Source organism: Oryx dammah, unplaced genomic scaffold, assembly GCF_014754425.2.
Source record: "Oryx dammah isolate SB20612 unplaced genomic scaffold, SCBI_Odam_1.1 HiC_scaffold_23, whole genome shotgun sequence".
In the NCBI taxonomy this organism is placed as follows: domain Eukaryota; kingdom Metazoa; phylum Chordata; class Mammalia; order Artiodactyla; family Bovidae; genus Oryx; species Oryx dammah.
The window spans coordinates 43,415,967-43,429,815 of record NW_024070207.1 but is presented as its reverse complement, the minus strand read 5'-3'; the positions used below and the strand labels follow the sequence as shown (position 1 = coordinate 43,429,815).

Genomic DNA, 13,849 nt, shown 5'->3' with positions numbered 1-13,849 from the left:
GTTCTCTGATAGCATAAATTGCTTCTTGGGAATATGGCTGGTATATTCAGAAACACACTGACTTGACTCCTGGAGATCAAGTGATTACTGAGTTTCCTGTCCATGCACGAAGAAATCTGCTTGCCATAGAACATTTGAAAGAAAAACTACTGACTTTTCCAGGAGATCTTTTCAAGCCCTTTCTCAACAAGAATGATATGAAATGAGACTTAATGGCTGTGCTATGCCCATTCAGGCAGGGAGCAACAGCCAAACTTGTGCACTCCTTCCGGTCTCCCCCCTACCATCTCCACCTCCCCTCACTGGATCTGTAAGCTGCCCTGTCCTAAAAGATCTACTAAGCTATGTTTGATTTGGGGACAGAGATGTTTGAGCACTACCTTGAGCCTGGCTGTGATTAGATAAGAGGCAAATCCATTCTTTCATCTATACATTCATCATATAACAAGAGTGGACTAGGGATATTTTTACCACCTCAATGTCTAGATCAACTTGGAGAATTTTCACTTCCTGTGTATGCAAGGGCCTTGGTCCACCTGTTCAGGAAGAAAGCTGGGAAGTGTGAACACTAGAGGGCACACTCAACATTTGGTAAACCCTTTGTGGGCACTGCTGCCCTTTTACTGAAGCACGTACAGCCTCAGGCATAAGCCCATTCATAATAAACTAGGAAAAGGGGGTGGTCACTCCTTTCTGGTGTGAGTCTGAGAAGGTCCTTGGGGGCATATTCTAGTGAAGATTCTTTTTGTCCTGAATTCTATTTACTGGACCCTGGCTAATCCTAGACACTAAAGCACTAGCCTCCCACATGGAGACCTATGGGGCTGACTCACTGCAAGCCTCTGACCCTCTTTTCTAAACACAGGTTTCCCTCTGATTCTAGCTGTCATTTTCATGTTGAAAAAAAAAAAAAAAAGGAAAACTCACACAACATAAGAAACACCAGTTCACCCACCGTCCATACTCAACAATGATCTTAATTTTTTTTTTGAATCTGTATTGCTCACTGTGGACAAATCATTGTACTAAGTGTTTCACATACATTTAATACTCACAACACTTTGTAGAGTGGCACATCCATACAGATGAGCAAACAGAGGTTTAGATATGCAGTTAGTTAAGATTAGTTAGTGGTGAGGCTTCTAAGCACCCAGTATTTCTCCTAGTGTGCCTGGTGGACCAATTGCATCTGGGGGGTTTATAAAATGCAGCTTTGGGAGCCCACTAAGATTTCATTAGAATATTTGCTGCATGGGATGGGAGAAAATGCAGATCTCCAGAATATCTTTATGCATAATTAAATTCGAGAAATTCTGTTTCAGAATTTCCACGGCTTGGTGACCTTTATGTTTTAAAAGTGATTGCTCCAGGAGGAGCTGGCTACATAATTGGCAGGGCTTGTTGCAAAATGAAAATGCAGGTCCCCTTGTTCAAGCTAGGAAAAATTGTCATGGAAGATACTAAAATAAAACAGTTTTGCTTTTTTTCTGTGGTCTCTCACAACCTATCATGGTGTTGTGAATTTACTGTTTAAAGTTGGGCTCCCTCATGTGTGGGGCATAGCCACTGGGTGAGCGCAGGCACTCACAGGTGCCCAGGGGGCACAGAACAGGCACTCACAAATGCAGCTCTCAGTTGCCAGGTCCCCTCTCCCACCAGCCCTGTGCTGGTACCCTGGTGCCATCTTCCCTTCCCACTGGTCCACTGAAGCAATCAACAGCCAATGGTGACTCCCAGGGGATTTCACCTTGCATGTCAGGATATGTTCAGTTCCTGGAATGAAGGGAGGCAAGAGGTTTGCCCCCATTACTCCCCCTCCAAATGTGCTAGGACGCATTTCTGACCATGTGAGATGCCATGTGGCCATGCCCCTTCCTCAAATGGCATAGAGTCTGGGTACCCAGCTTCAAGTCTCTGTGTGCCTATGCTGGAGGAGGATGACAACAGTAGCTGTTGGCAGTGAGGAGGGGGCATATGCCAGTGTGCCAAGGGTTGGGCGGCTGGGGAAAGGGGAGAGAGAGCTAGCCAAGGCACCAGGGGACAGGGGAGAGGGAGATCAAGAATCCACCCCTGCGTGGTACTGAGAGGTGAACCTGAGGTGAACCTCAAGGTGACTTGAGGTTCCAGGTTACCAGCGCACACATGCTCCATTGTCTCATTGAACATGAGTTATAAAACACAAATGCAAAAAGAATACATTTGAATCCGTTCCAATGAGGTGGATGAAACTGGAGCCGATTATATAGAGTGAAGTAAGCCAGAAAGAAAAACACCAATACAGTATACTAACACATATATATGGAATTTAGAAAGCTGGTAATGATAACCCTGTATGTGAGACAGTAAAAGAGACACAGATGTATAGAACAGACTTTTGGACTCTGAGGGAAAGGGAGAGGGTGGGATGATGTTGAAGAATGGCATTGAAACATGTATACTATCATGTAAGAAACAAATCGCCAGTCTAGGTTTGATACAGGATACAGGATGCTTGGAGCTGGTGCACTGGGATGACCCAGAGAGATGATATGGGGAGAGAGGTGGGAGGGGGGTTCAGGATTGGGAACTCATATACCCCCCTGGCAGATTCATGTCAATGTATGGCAAAACCAATACAGTATTGTAAAGTAAAATAAAAATTAAAAAAAAAAAAACACACAAATGCAAAGCACTGAACTACAAATGCGGGACCATTTGGAAGACAGGGCCCTGCAACTGCACTGGTCACCAGTTCTTGAAACTGGGCCAGACCTCAGGTGAGTATCCTCACCAGGCGAATTTGTACAACACTGTTCCTTACTGGGCCTCATGACTACAACTGAATACATCTGCTCAAGTAACAGAAGTTAAACATTCATATACAATGATATAATGGTGCTTACCCTCTATATGAGAGGTAACTTGGACATCTCTCAGCTTAATGGGCTAGTTAGGCCAGAGTGAATTACAGCCACAGCCTCGGGCACAGAGACTGTGTTGTAGCTAGTCTAATTCCTGCCAAAGACTTGCTGCCTGGAGCTCCTATGCTGTTCTGGTGGATGGCTGAGAAATACAGTTGTGTCCTTTCAAGCCTGAAGAGTGGTGGTTCTTTTTGCCCATTCCTGATTAGTATTAGAAATTTTGGTAGACATCTTTGCCAAGAAAAAGCCATAAAATACATTTGCATTTAAAAATATTTCAAGTGACTTGGTTTTGGAATGTTTACTTGACTACTTCAGGATCACAGCTATCTAAATTTTAGCTGTTTGGGGATGTTCATGGCCAAGGACAGGTTCTTGTATATCACTTTGGAGAACGATCAGAAAAATGGGAAAGCATATATTCTGAAAAAGGTGTCTGAGTGCTGATCTGTCAAACATTTTAATGTTTGTCATATCCTAACAGGAGCGTATTTTCTCTTTCACACACACACAGATACACACCAAACACACCCACATACATCTGCAAAATACACATTCACATATCTATTTTGATGTTCTTCACTGACAATGCCAGCCTAGAGTAATAGCTGCTCCCCTGTTGTTCCTTTTTTAACCTTTTAACTCAAACTTGACCTTTCTCTGTCGTTTCAGTAAACTCTTACTCTCCCTACCTAGCCACCTCCTAACAATTTTTCTTTGCATACTTGTTCTCTTATGTATAAAGAGCCAAATCATTTCTACATGATGTATGGCTTATTAAGCCTACAGATGTGATTCACCCAGCCCTTGGCCCTAGTTCATTTTTCTGAGCACAGAGGGGAGGATCACTTTTAGCTTTTAATGGTTAACTAGACTAGTATTGACATCTGCATTGCAGGCAGATGCTTTACCATCTGAGCCACCAGGGAAACCCAGTCATTGAAATAGACTTCATCAAACCATCCTAGAGAATAATTCTCTAAATGTTCTGTCCAAAATAGTTTTGTGGGGCCAGATGAGATTACATATGTCATGTTTTCATTTGTGCTAATTGGAACTGTATAATCTGAGCTAAGAAAAATAGAAGATTATTTTTTCAAGTGAAGATATATCTATAGTCTTAGGAAGTTCATGTAATATCTTATTTTCCTCCCAATATCCACCCCCACTCACCCACCCATCAGAAGAAAGAGAAAGTTCCAGTGTATACAGATGGTAACTACTTGTTGTCTGCCATGGGGGTGTGTCCTAATCAAATGGAAAGAATTGGGTCTGTGTAGGCACAACCCACTCCAGTATTCTTGCCTGGAGAATCCCATGGACAGAGGATCCTGGCGAGTTACAGTCCACGGGGTCGTGAGAGTTGGACACAATTGAGTAACTAAACAAAAACAATATAAAGGATTAAAGAAAGCTTAACCACTTGTGAAGAAAGCTGAGCTCCGAAGAATTGATGCTTTTGAACTGTGGTGCTGGAGAAGACTCTTGAGAGTCCCTTGGACTGCAAGGAGATCCAACCAGTCCATTCTAAAGGAGATCAGTCCTGGGTGTTCTTTGGAAGGACTGATGCTAAAGCTGAAACTCCAATACTTTGGCCGCCTCATGCAAAGAGATGACTCATAGGAAAAGACTCTGATGCTGGGAGGGATTGGGGGCAGGAGGAGAAGGGGATGACAGAGGATGAGATGGCTGGATGGCATCACTGACTCGATGGACAAGAGTTTGGGTGAACTCTGGGAGTTGGTGATGGACAGGGAGGCCTGGCGTGCTGTGATTCATGCGGTCACAAAGAGTCGGACACGACTGAGCAGCTGAACTGAACTGAACTGAACTGAACTAAACTAAACTGAACCACTGGGTTTCCATTGTATTCTGGCTTTCTCAATCTCGTAGAATGATCTTCAAACGATTAAATGTACAATGAAAAGTGAAAGTGTGAGTTTCTCAGTTGTGTCTAACTCTTTGAGACCCCATGGACTGTAGCCTGCCGGGCTCCTCTGTCCATGGGATTCTCCACACAAGAATACTGGAGTGGGTAGCCATTCCCTTCTCCAGGGAATCTTCCCCACCCAGAGATCGAAAACAGGTCTCCTGCATTGCAGGCACATTCTTTACCATCTGAGCCATGTAGCTCAGATTAAACATACAATACTTATGGCTAATACGGAACCTGAGGCCCATGATAAACCCAAAGAGAAAGACCAGGCACATCCCATCCAGGGCCAGACAGATCCTAACTCAAAGCAGAAGAGGAGGGTGGAGCTCTTGCGGGCAGGTTCGCACATGCTCAGAATTGTTGGCTGGCAGGGTCAAGCGAATAGGACCAAAAGCAAGTGAGAGGTTTAGAAAGCTGAAACTCAGTGCTGCTTCCTCCAATTTCTGACTTTTAAGCTGTTGATGAAGATAGTCTAATAATATAGGTGTTGCGATTTCCCTGTTTTCTCTAATGTTCACATATTTCATCGCTTCCCTTTGTAGCTGTATGAGATTTGAGTTCTGTTTTAGTCGCTCATCCCGCCAAGGATATACTGACTCTAGTCAACCCTCTAGCTTCCTCTCTCGGCTCCTGAGTGGCTCTGCAGAGTACCCGAGTTCTTCAGGGGCTCTGAACCCAGAGCTGGGCATCTGGAAGGAAAATGCAGGTAACTGGCCTCCACTTCTCTCTCAGGCCCTCTGTTACCGTGATGCGGGATTAGAAGTCAGAGATTGGTCAAGTCTGCCTGCGCCTTTGACCTTGGGGGTCAGAGGTCGGAGCAGCCGGAAATGCAGGGGGTTCTGGGATGCACCTGTGGCCAACCCACTACGGCTGCGGCGGCTTTGCCTCCAGCGGGGAAGTTGAACCGAAAGCCCTAGAATAAGGTAAGCATGCACGCAGCTGCTGACAGCCACGCAAAAGGTGAGCTCGCTTCTTAGGGTCTCAGAGCAGGGCGCGGTGGCCACGGTCCCTAGCCTGCCCCGTCTCATCTCCCACCAGGTGAGCCCGGACCCTCAATGGTCTGGGATGGCCTTGTCCTGCTACTGCGGTTCTCAGGACAGAGCAGTGCCTCAAGTCAACAATTCCACAAGCATCTGCTTGACTGGATCTGCTCCCCAAGCTGCCCAGCTCCCGTGACTGACCCAAGTGGCCGGAATGGCCTTTCTCCACCGGCAACAGGGTCCACCTGCCTGCCTGGAACTTTCATCCATAAATCCTCCAAGAAAAAGTCATCGTCCCCTTGCACTTGTGGCCTTCAGCTCTCGCCAGCCAATAGCTCACCGAACCCTTTTCTTGAACAGGTTAGACGTTTCCAGTTTGTTCAAATTATTCGTTACTCTATAGGAAACTGAACTCCATCTGGGCCTCTTTGCCAGATTGCTTCACCCACATGGTCGTGTGATTCCCCTTCCCCTTTTACTGACACAGCAGCATTTTGAATCTTTTCTAGGTGGTGTTGCAACTACAGCAGTTGCTCACTTTCTCTTGATGCTTGGCCTTCAGCAGGGGTGTTGCAGTCAGGTCTGCAATCAAATCAGGTATTTCTACCTTGCAGATTAACTGTGAAATGGTGGCAGTTGGCTCATCCATAAATGGGGAGAGATTCCGTTTTTTTTTTTTTTCCTGTTTTGTTGTGTCTAAAAGTGAATTTAAACTTTTTTTTTTTTTAATTTCCATTTGGCTGTGCTGGGTCTTAGTTGCAGCATACAGAATCTTCAGCTGAGTCATGTGGGATCTAGTTTCCTGATCAGGGATTGAACCTGGGCCCCCTGTATTGGGACTGTGAGTTCTTAATCATTGGACCACCAGGGATGTCCCTAAAAGTGACTTGTATATTCAGTTTATCTCCTGCTTTTGAAACCCAGTCACCTTTTGTGAGAAATTGGGTACAGTGGGTGTGGAGAGAGAGTTTCTCTGGTGAGGAAGGAATCAGTGTGAAAGTGTGACAGGGTCTTTCTGGAGTATCCTAGAGAGTAGCATGGCTCTTTACATTTGGAAAAGACAAGACTGAAACCTGGTGCTTGGTACCTCTGCAGTCAGTAATCTTACTTCATAAGGATGAAATAGCAAGTAAATGTGTGTGGGGATGAGTGATCTTGAACACTGCAGATGACCCTACCTAGGCTGATAGGAAGGAGACAACAGGTACACTCACTATTAAGTGTGCAGCAAGGAAGACTTCCCTGGTGGCTCAGATGGTAAAGCATCTGTCTACAATGCGGGAGACCCGGGTTCATTCCCTGGGTTGGGAAGATCCCCTGGAGAAGGAAATGACAATCCACTCCAGTACTATTGCCTGGAAAACCCCATGGACAGAGGAGCCTGGTAGGCTACAGTCCATGGGGTCGCAAAGAGTCAGACACGACTGAGCGACTTCACTCACTCAAGGAAGACATGAAAAGATATATAATGATGGGTCTCAAATCTAGCCCTTGGTTACCTCAAAAACAGGGACAGGTGATTCTCATGTGTGTTGTCTGCAGATCACACCTGGAGAAATGTGGGACTAGGTACCATGAGTCCACTATTTGGTGTTTTGGACCCTAGCTGCTGGGCTTCCCTGGTGGCTCAGACGGTAAAGAATCTGCTTGAAATGCAGGAGACCTGGGTTTGATCCCTGGGTCAGGAAGATCCCCTGGAGAAGGGAATGGGTACCCACTCCAGTATTCTTGCCTGGGAAATCCCATGGACAGAGGAGCCTGGTGGGCTAATGTCCACGGGGATGCAAAGAGTCGGGCACGACTGAGCCACTAACACACACACACCCTAGCTGCTATAACAAGTTTGTTTCCTTTGGACCAGTGAGTTTCTAATTGTACAGTGGGTCAGAATAACCTGAAGGGCTTGTTTGTGCTCAGATTGCTGGGCTCTACCCCGAGTTGCTGACTCCTGTAGGTCTGGGGCACAGCATGAAAATGTACAGTCCCAACAAGTTCCCAGGTGAATCTGATGCTATTACACCTTGAGAACTACAGCCTTGGACCAAGCCCCTACCTCCTATGCCCTGCCTAGGTCCAGTACCCCAGTTCTTGCCTTAATCCTTCCTGAGTTCTTTTAAAAATGCCTTCGAAATACTCCAGTTTCTCTGGACCTAGAGACTTTCTGACTCTGTCCAGTTCTCCCAGGGGCTGAAGCTGAAGTAGTACCCAGAGCCCCAGTACTGGTGACCTCGCTTCCAGACATCCTTGTTGCTTGTTGGAAATCCTGTTATGCCATGTCCTTGATGCCAAACTCTCCTTGGCCTTGTGTGGTAGCTGTCCCTGGATTTCTCTCAGCACCTCCTCACCTATGGGGATTTCCTCATCCTACTTTATGCTGAAACGTGCCTACCTAAACATTTCCCTCATCCCAGTAGGTCTGACTGATGTCTAGTCTCAGCCTCCCACCTGGCCTGTCCCTTTTCCACTGGGTTCCAGTTTTGACACACCATCAACACTGAGTACCTGCCAAGGGAATTGACCTCTTGCAGCATCCTCGCCACCAACCACACGATTGAAGTCATTGAATGATTGATTGCTTTGAGTGACGTTATCCCAAATTATTCCAGCTTCAGAAGAATTTTCATAGTTCATATTGGAAAAAATAGTCTCAGCACGGGTGAGCGTCTTAGAAGTTTGTAAGGCAGAGACTCGTCCACAGGGAAATGGCACTAGACAAATGGAAAAAAAAATTAGTATTCTGGTATTTCTCATTGGCTAGCAGACAAAAGTCCAGAGTGAGGCCCATCCTGTCATGTCTGAGAAGCAAGCCCATCGATATTTTTTTTAAAAATTGAATCAATGAATATAGTCTCAAACTAAGAGGTTAATTGCATTATTTCCATGGAAAGTTTTCAAATGCTTCATGAAAAGGACATTTGGCTTAGGAATCTGTCATCTTTACAGAAACAGAAGAGGTGTTCCCAAATCAAATTTCCTAAGACTTTATCTTCCCTGGTGGCTCAGACAGTAAAGTGTCTGCCTACAATGCAGGAGACCTGGGTTCAATCCCTGTGTTGGGAAGATGTCCTAGAGAAGGAAATGGCAACCCACTCCAGTATTCTTGCCTGGAAAATCCCATGGATGGAGGAGCCTGGTAGGCTACAGTCTGTGGGGTCACAAAGAATCAGACATGACTGAGCGACTTCACTTTCACTTATATGAAGTCCAATGACTTCCTGTTTCTTTACAAAAAAGTGTTATTTCCAGGTACTGTCCTTGAATGGAAGTCTGGGCATTGGTGCCATATAACCTTGATTTTAGAATTAGGTAAATGGGATGTCTGCTCCTTATTGTTAACGAGATTTCATTTTTTCTTTTTTGAGGCCACACTGCATGGCTTTTGGGATTTTAGTTTCCTAACCAGGGATCAAATCCAGGCCTCTGGCAGTGAGAATGCAGAGTCCTGAGCACTGGACCGCCAGGGAATTTCCAGGACTTCTTTTGTAGACCAAAATGCCTTCAAGATTCCAAGGTGGAATTTAGGTATACATTGGGGAGAGGTCATTGTGATTTAATTACCTGGCTGTTGAGTATTAACTAAATAAATTATTAATATGATTATAACCACCACATCTACCTGGGCACTGCCTACCTTTTACCTTGGGTTGGTTTATTTCCTAAAGAAAAGAAGTCATCTACTGATACACTGGGGACAAGCAGAATGGAAATTTGTAGTCAAGCAAAGTCACTTCACATTTCATTTCTCACTTTCCTTCTATCCACATTCCTTATAACAGACATTTCTATAGCAACCAGCTGTGGCAAAGTATCATGAAGACAGCATGTGGTTGGGAAAACAGGAAATTAGTTCAAAATACTTATGTATAAATATAAATCATCAACATTGGCTCAAGAAAAGGGACCATTACTATTGAAAGGCGGAAAAGTTTATTTTAGGTTTAGCTTATTTATTCTGCTAAAACTAAGACTATATTCAGAATAACACTTAATAGTTGGAGGTGGTTCTCTGTTTTTTCTCTTTCTTATAACAGAAAAGGACTTATAACGATTTAGCTACTATGCTGTCTGTCTACACTGGAAGTTAGGTGTCAAAGGTAAAAACAGATACACACATACTTCTCCCTAGGTAGGCTAGTTTGAAGCTGTGTATGTCAAGAACCAGGTAGAAGGATGGGAGGCAGGCAGGTCCTTGAAGCATTAGACTCTTCATTTTAGTGCAGTCTATATACTCTTGTCTTCTGGTTCTTTCTTTAATTTCCTCTGCCAGGTTCATTGCTAAGATAGGTATTGAACCCAGTTACAGAGGAATGGAGAAGCCTGGTAGGCTACAGTCCACGGGGTTGCAAAGAGTTGGACACGACTGAGCAACTTCACTTTCACTTTCACAGAGGAATGGTGTGTGATTTAATGTATCAATTTAATAAGCTTTGGAAATGCAAAAGAAATTATATCCAGTTTGCTTCAAAAAGGCCCCTCATTTATCAAATATAATTGATCCTGTGGAGCCTACATTAAAAAAAAAAAATTCCAAGTTTCTGCTGCCTTCATTTCCAGAGAAGAGCAGCGTGAAAAGTGGAGATGATCTTCACACACCAGTCAGCTGTGAATATGGTGGCATGGTTGACATAACTGGGAAACATTGCTTTGTCCACTGCTGTATAGATTGACTGTGCTGATCAGCTTGACACAACTCATAACAGACAGTTGTCAGAACTATTCTGATGCCAAGCATGTAAACTCAGGCTGAGAATGAAGGATAGAAAATAACTTTCTCTGTGTAAACCAACCATGCTCGGACAGATCGTGCTTAAAATTCACCAGCCTTGTACTAGAAGCCTATCAGTCAACCACGTATGTATCTTTTATTTTTTTATTACAGGATTACTACATTAATTTGACTTCATGAATTATAGATATACATACAGAAATCACACAAATCAATTGCTTCATGATATAAAGGTCAAAGGAGAAAATTGGGTACAGAAAAGAAGATGGAAGACAATTACAGAATTTCTATTCAAAATGATGGTGCAATTTGAAAAATTAATTTGCCCATGCTACTAGTCTTTTCTGTGATTTCAAAAAGAAGTAAAAACAAGGAATGAAATTATGTAGGGTGCTAAAAGTTCAAATATGGATTTGGAAAACATATCTGCCAAACTAAAAAAAAAAAAGAAATAACTTAGATTTTGACCTGCTGGTTCGCAGGACTTTTGGTCTTTTGCAAGTCGGTATCCGGCAGTACAGGAACAAACCACCTTGTTATCTGTGTCCCTTTTACAAAACTGCTTGCATCTGCCATTCTTAATGCTGCATGTTGCATCTGAAAGAAAGCAAAATCCACAGCAATAACATCAAGTAACATACAATTCTAAAAAGTACATGAAACCACTAACTCTGGCCAAGGTCAAATATAAGCTGGGAGCATTCGTGGAGAGAAGTTTGTGAGCCTTGAGCTAAGAGTAGCGGGGGAAAAAAGATAAAATTCTTAGTATGGCATAAAAATGGTGGCAGCAATATATGTGATTTGGTATAAAACTGAAGGTGTAGATATGCTATTTTCACAAAATCATAGACTGCAGTGAAAAAAAGCTGCTTATTAAAGTATAACAGATTCCAGAAAGTACCCAGAACTTTGGTATGAGTTTTCACAAGGTGACTTCACTTGTTTAAACAGTAAACAGATCAGTACAGAGGACATTATCAACAGCCCAGAAGCTCTCCTAATTCCCCCTTCTGGTCACTACTTCCTCCTTCCCAAATTTACCATACCCTGACTTCTAACAAAGAATTAGTTTCACCTGTTCATGAACTTTATCTAAGGAGAAGCTCCCATTGTGTACTCTTCTGTGTTTCTCAGTTAAAATTTTGTCTGTGAGCTTCATCCATGTTGTTTTTTATAGCCATAGTTCATCTACATGCTGTGTAACACATTCCATTGTATAAATATTACTACCTCTGTTCACCATTTTACTGTGGATGAATATTTGAGTTGAGTTTCGAGTTTTTGGCTCTTATGTTTAATGCTGTAATGAACATTTTTGTACATATCTTTTGGTAACATATGTGTGCAGATTTACTGGATCTGTACTCATGAGTGCAATGATTGGACCATATGTTCAGGGTTAGTAGATATTGCCAAATAGTTTTCTAAGATAATTATACAAGTTTAGATTCTCACCATCAGCATATGAGAGTTCTAGTTGCTGGATATATGCATTGTTGATACCTTCTCCCACTCTGTGACTTACCTTTTCACCCTAAATAGTATATTTTGCTGAATACAAGTGCCTACTGTTAATATAGGAGAAGGAAATGGCAACTCACTCCAGTATTCTTGCCTGGAGAATCCTCTGGATAGAGGAGCCTGATGAGCTGCTGTCCATAGGGTCGCACAGAGTCGGACATGACTGAAGCGACTTAGCATGCATGCATGCATGCATTGGAGAAGGAAATGGTAACCCATTCCAGTATTCTTGCCTGGAGAATCCCAGGGACAAAGGAGCCTGGTAGGCTGCTATCTATGGGGTCGCACAGGGTCAGACACAACTGAAGTGACTTAGCATGCATGCATGCACCATTGATATAATCCAGTTTTTCAAAGCAAACTTGAAGCTGGCCCTGGTGGATATGCATCAACACAGGAGAATGAAATAAGGTCCTTTAAGAGAAGCAAAAAGCAAAGGATAAAAGGAAAGATATAAGCATCTGAATGCAGAGTTCCAAAGAATAGCAAGAAGAGATGAGAAAGCCTTCCTCAGTGATCAATGCAAAGAGATAGAGGAAAACAACAGAATGGGAAAGACTAGAGATCTCTTCAAGAAAATTAGAGATACCAAGGGAACATTTCATGCAAAGATGGGCTCGATAAAGGACAGAAATGGCATGGACTCACAGAAGCAGAAGATATTAAGAAGAGGTGTCAAGAATACACAGAAGGACTGTACAAAAAAGATCTTCATGACCCAGATAATCACAATGGTGTGATCACTCAACTAGAGCCAGACATCCTGGAATGTGAAGTAAAGTAGGCCTTAGAAAGCATCACTACAAACAAAGCTAGTGGAGATGATGGAATTTCAGTTGAGCTATTTCAAATCCTGAAAGATGATGCTGTGAAAGTGCTGCAGTCAATATGCCAGCAAATTTGGAAAACTCAGCAGTGGCCACAGGACTGGAAAAGGTCAGTTTTCATTCCAATCCCAAAGAAAGGCAATGCCAAAGAATGCTCAAACTACCGCACAATTGCACTCATCTCACACTCTAGTAAAGTAATGCTCAAAATTCTCCAAGCCAGGCTTCAGCAATACATGAACCGTGAACTTCCAGATGGTCAAGCTGGTTTTAGAAAAGGCAGAGGAACCAGGATTAAATTGCCAACATCCGCTGGATCATGGAAAAAGCAAGAGAGTTCCAGAAAAACATCTATTTCTGCTTTATTGACTATGCCAAAGCCTTTGACTGTATGGATCACAATAAACTGTGGAAAATTCTGAAAGAGATGAGAATACTAGACTACCTGACCTGCCTCTTGAGAAACCTGTATGCAGGTCAGCAAGCAACAGTTAGAACTGGACATGGAACAACAGACTGGTTCCAAATAGGAAAAGGAGTATGTCAAGGCTGTATATGTCACCCTGCTTATTGATGTTATATGCAGAGTACATCATGAGAAACGCTGGGCTGGAAGAAGCACAAGTTGGAATCAAGATTGCCGGGAGAAATATCAATAATCTCAGATATACAGATGACACCACCCTTATGGCAGAAAGTGAAGAGGAACTGAAAAGCCTCTTGATGAACGTGAAAGTGGAGAGTGAAAAAGTTGGCTTAAAGCTCAACTTTCAGAAAACTAAGATCATGGCATCTGGTCCCATCACTTCATGGGAAATAGATGGGGAAACAGTGCAAACAGTGTCAGACTTTATTTTGGGGGGGCTCCAAAATCACTGCAGATGGTGACTGCAGCCATGAAATTAAAAGACGCTTACTCCTTGGGAGAAAATTATGACCAACCTAGATAGCATATTCAA

General features: G+C 43.3%; 1 protein-coding gene across 1 annotated transcript in view; it reads right to left on the bottom strand.

Annotated features, from left to right (window-relative positions):
• Window positions 1–13,849, bottom strand: part of F9 (coagulation factor IX) — a 36,201-nt gene that overhangs the window by 4,651 nt on the left and 17,701 nt on the right. Inside the window, exons 5-6 of the mRNA XM_040265385.1 lie at window positions 11,011–11,139; window positions 8,319–8,524 (exon numbers count right to left, since the gene is read on the bottom strand). Of these exons, the coding sequence (XP_040121319.1) occupies window positions 8,319–8,524; window positions 11,011–11,139 (335 nt within the window). The remainder of the gene's footprint in view (window positions 1–8,318; window positions 8,525–11,010; window positions 11,140–13,849) is intronic.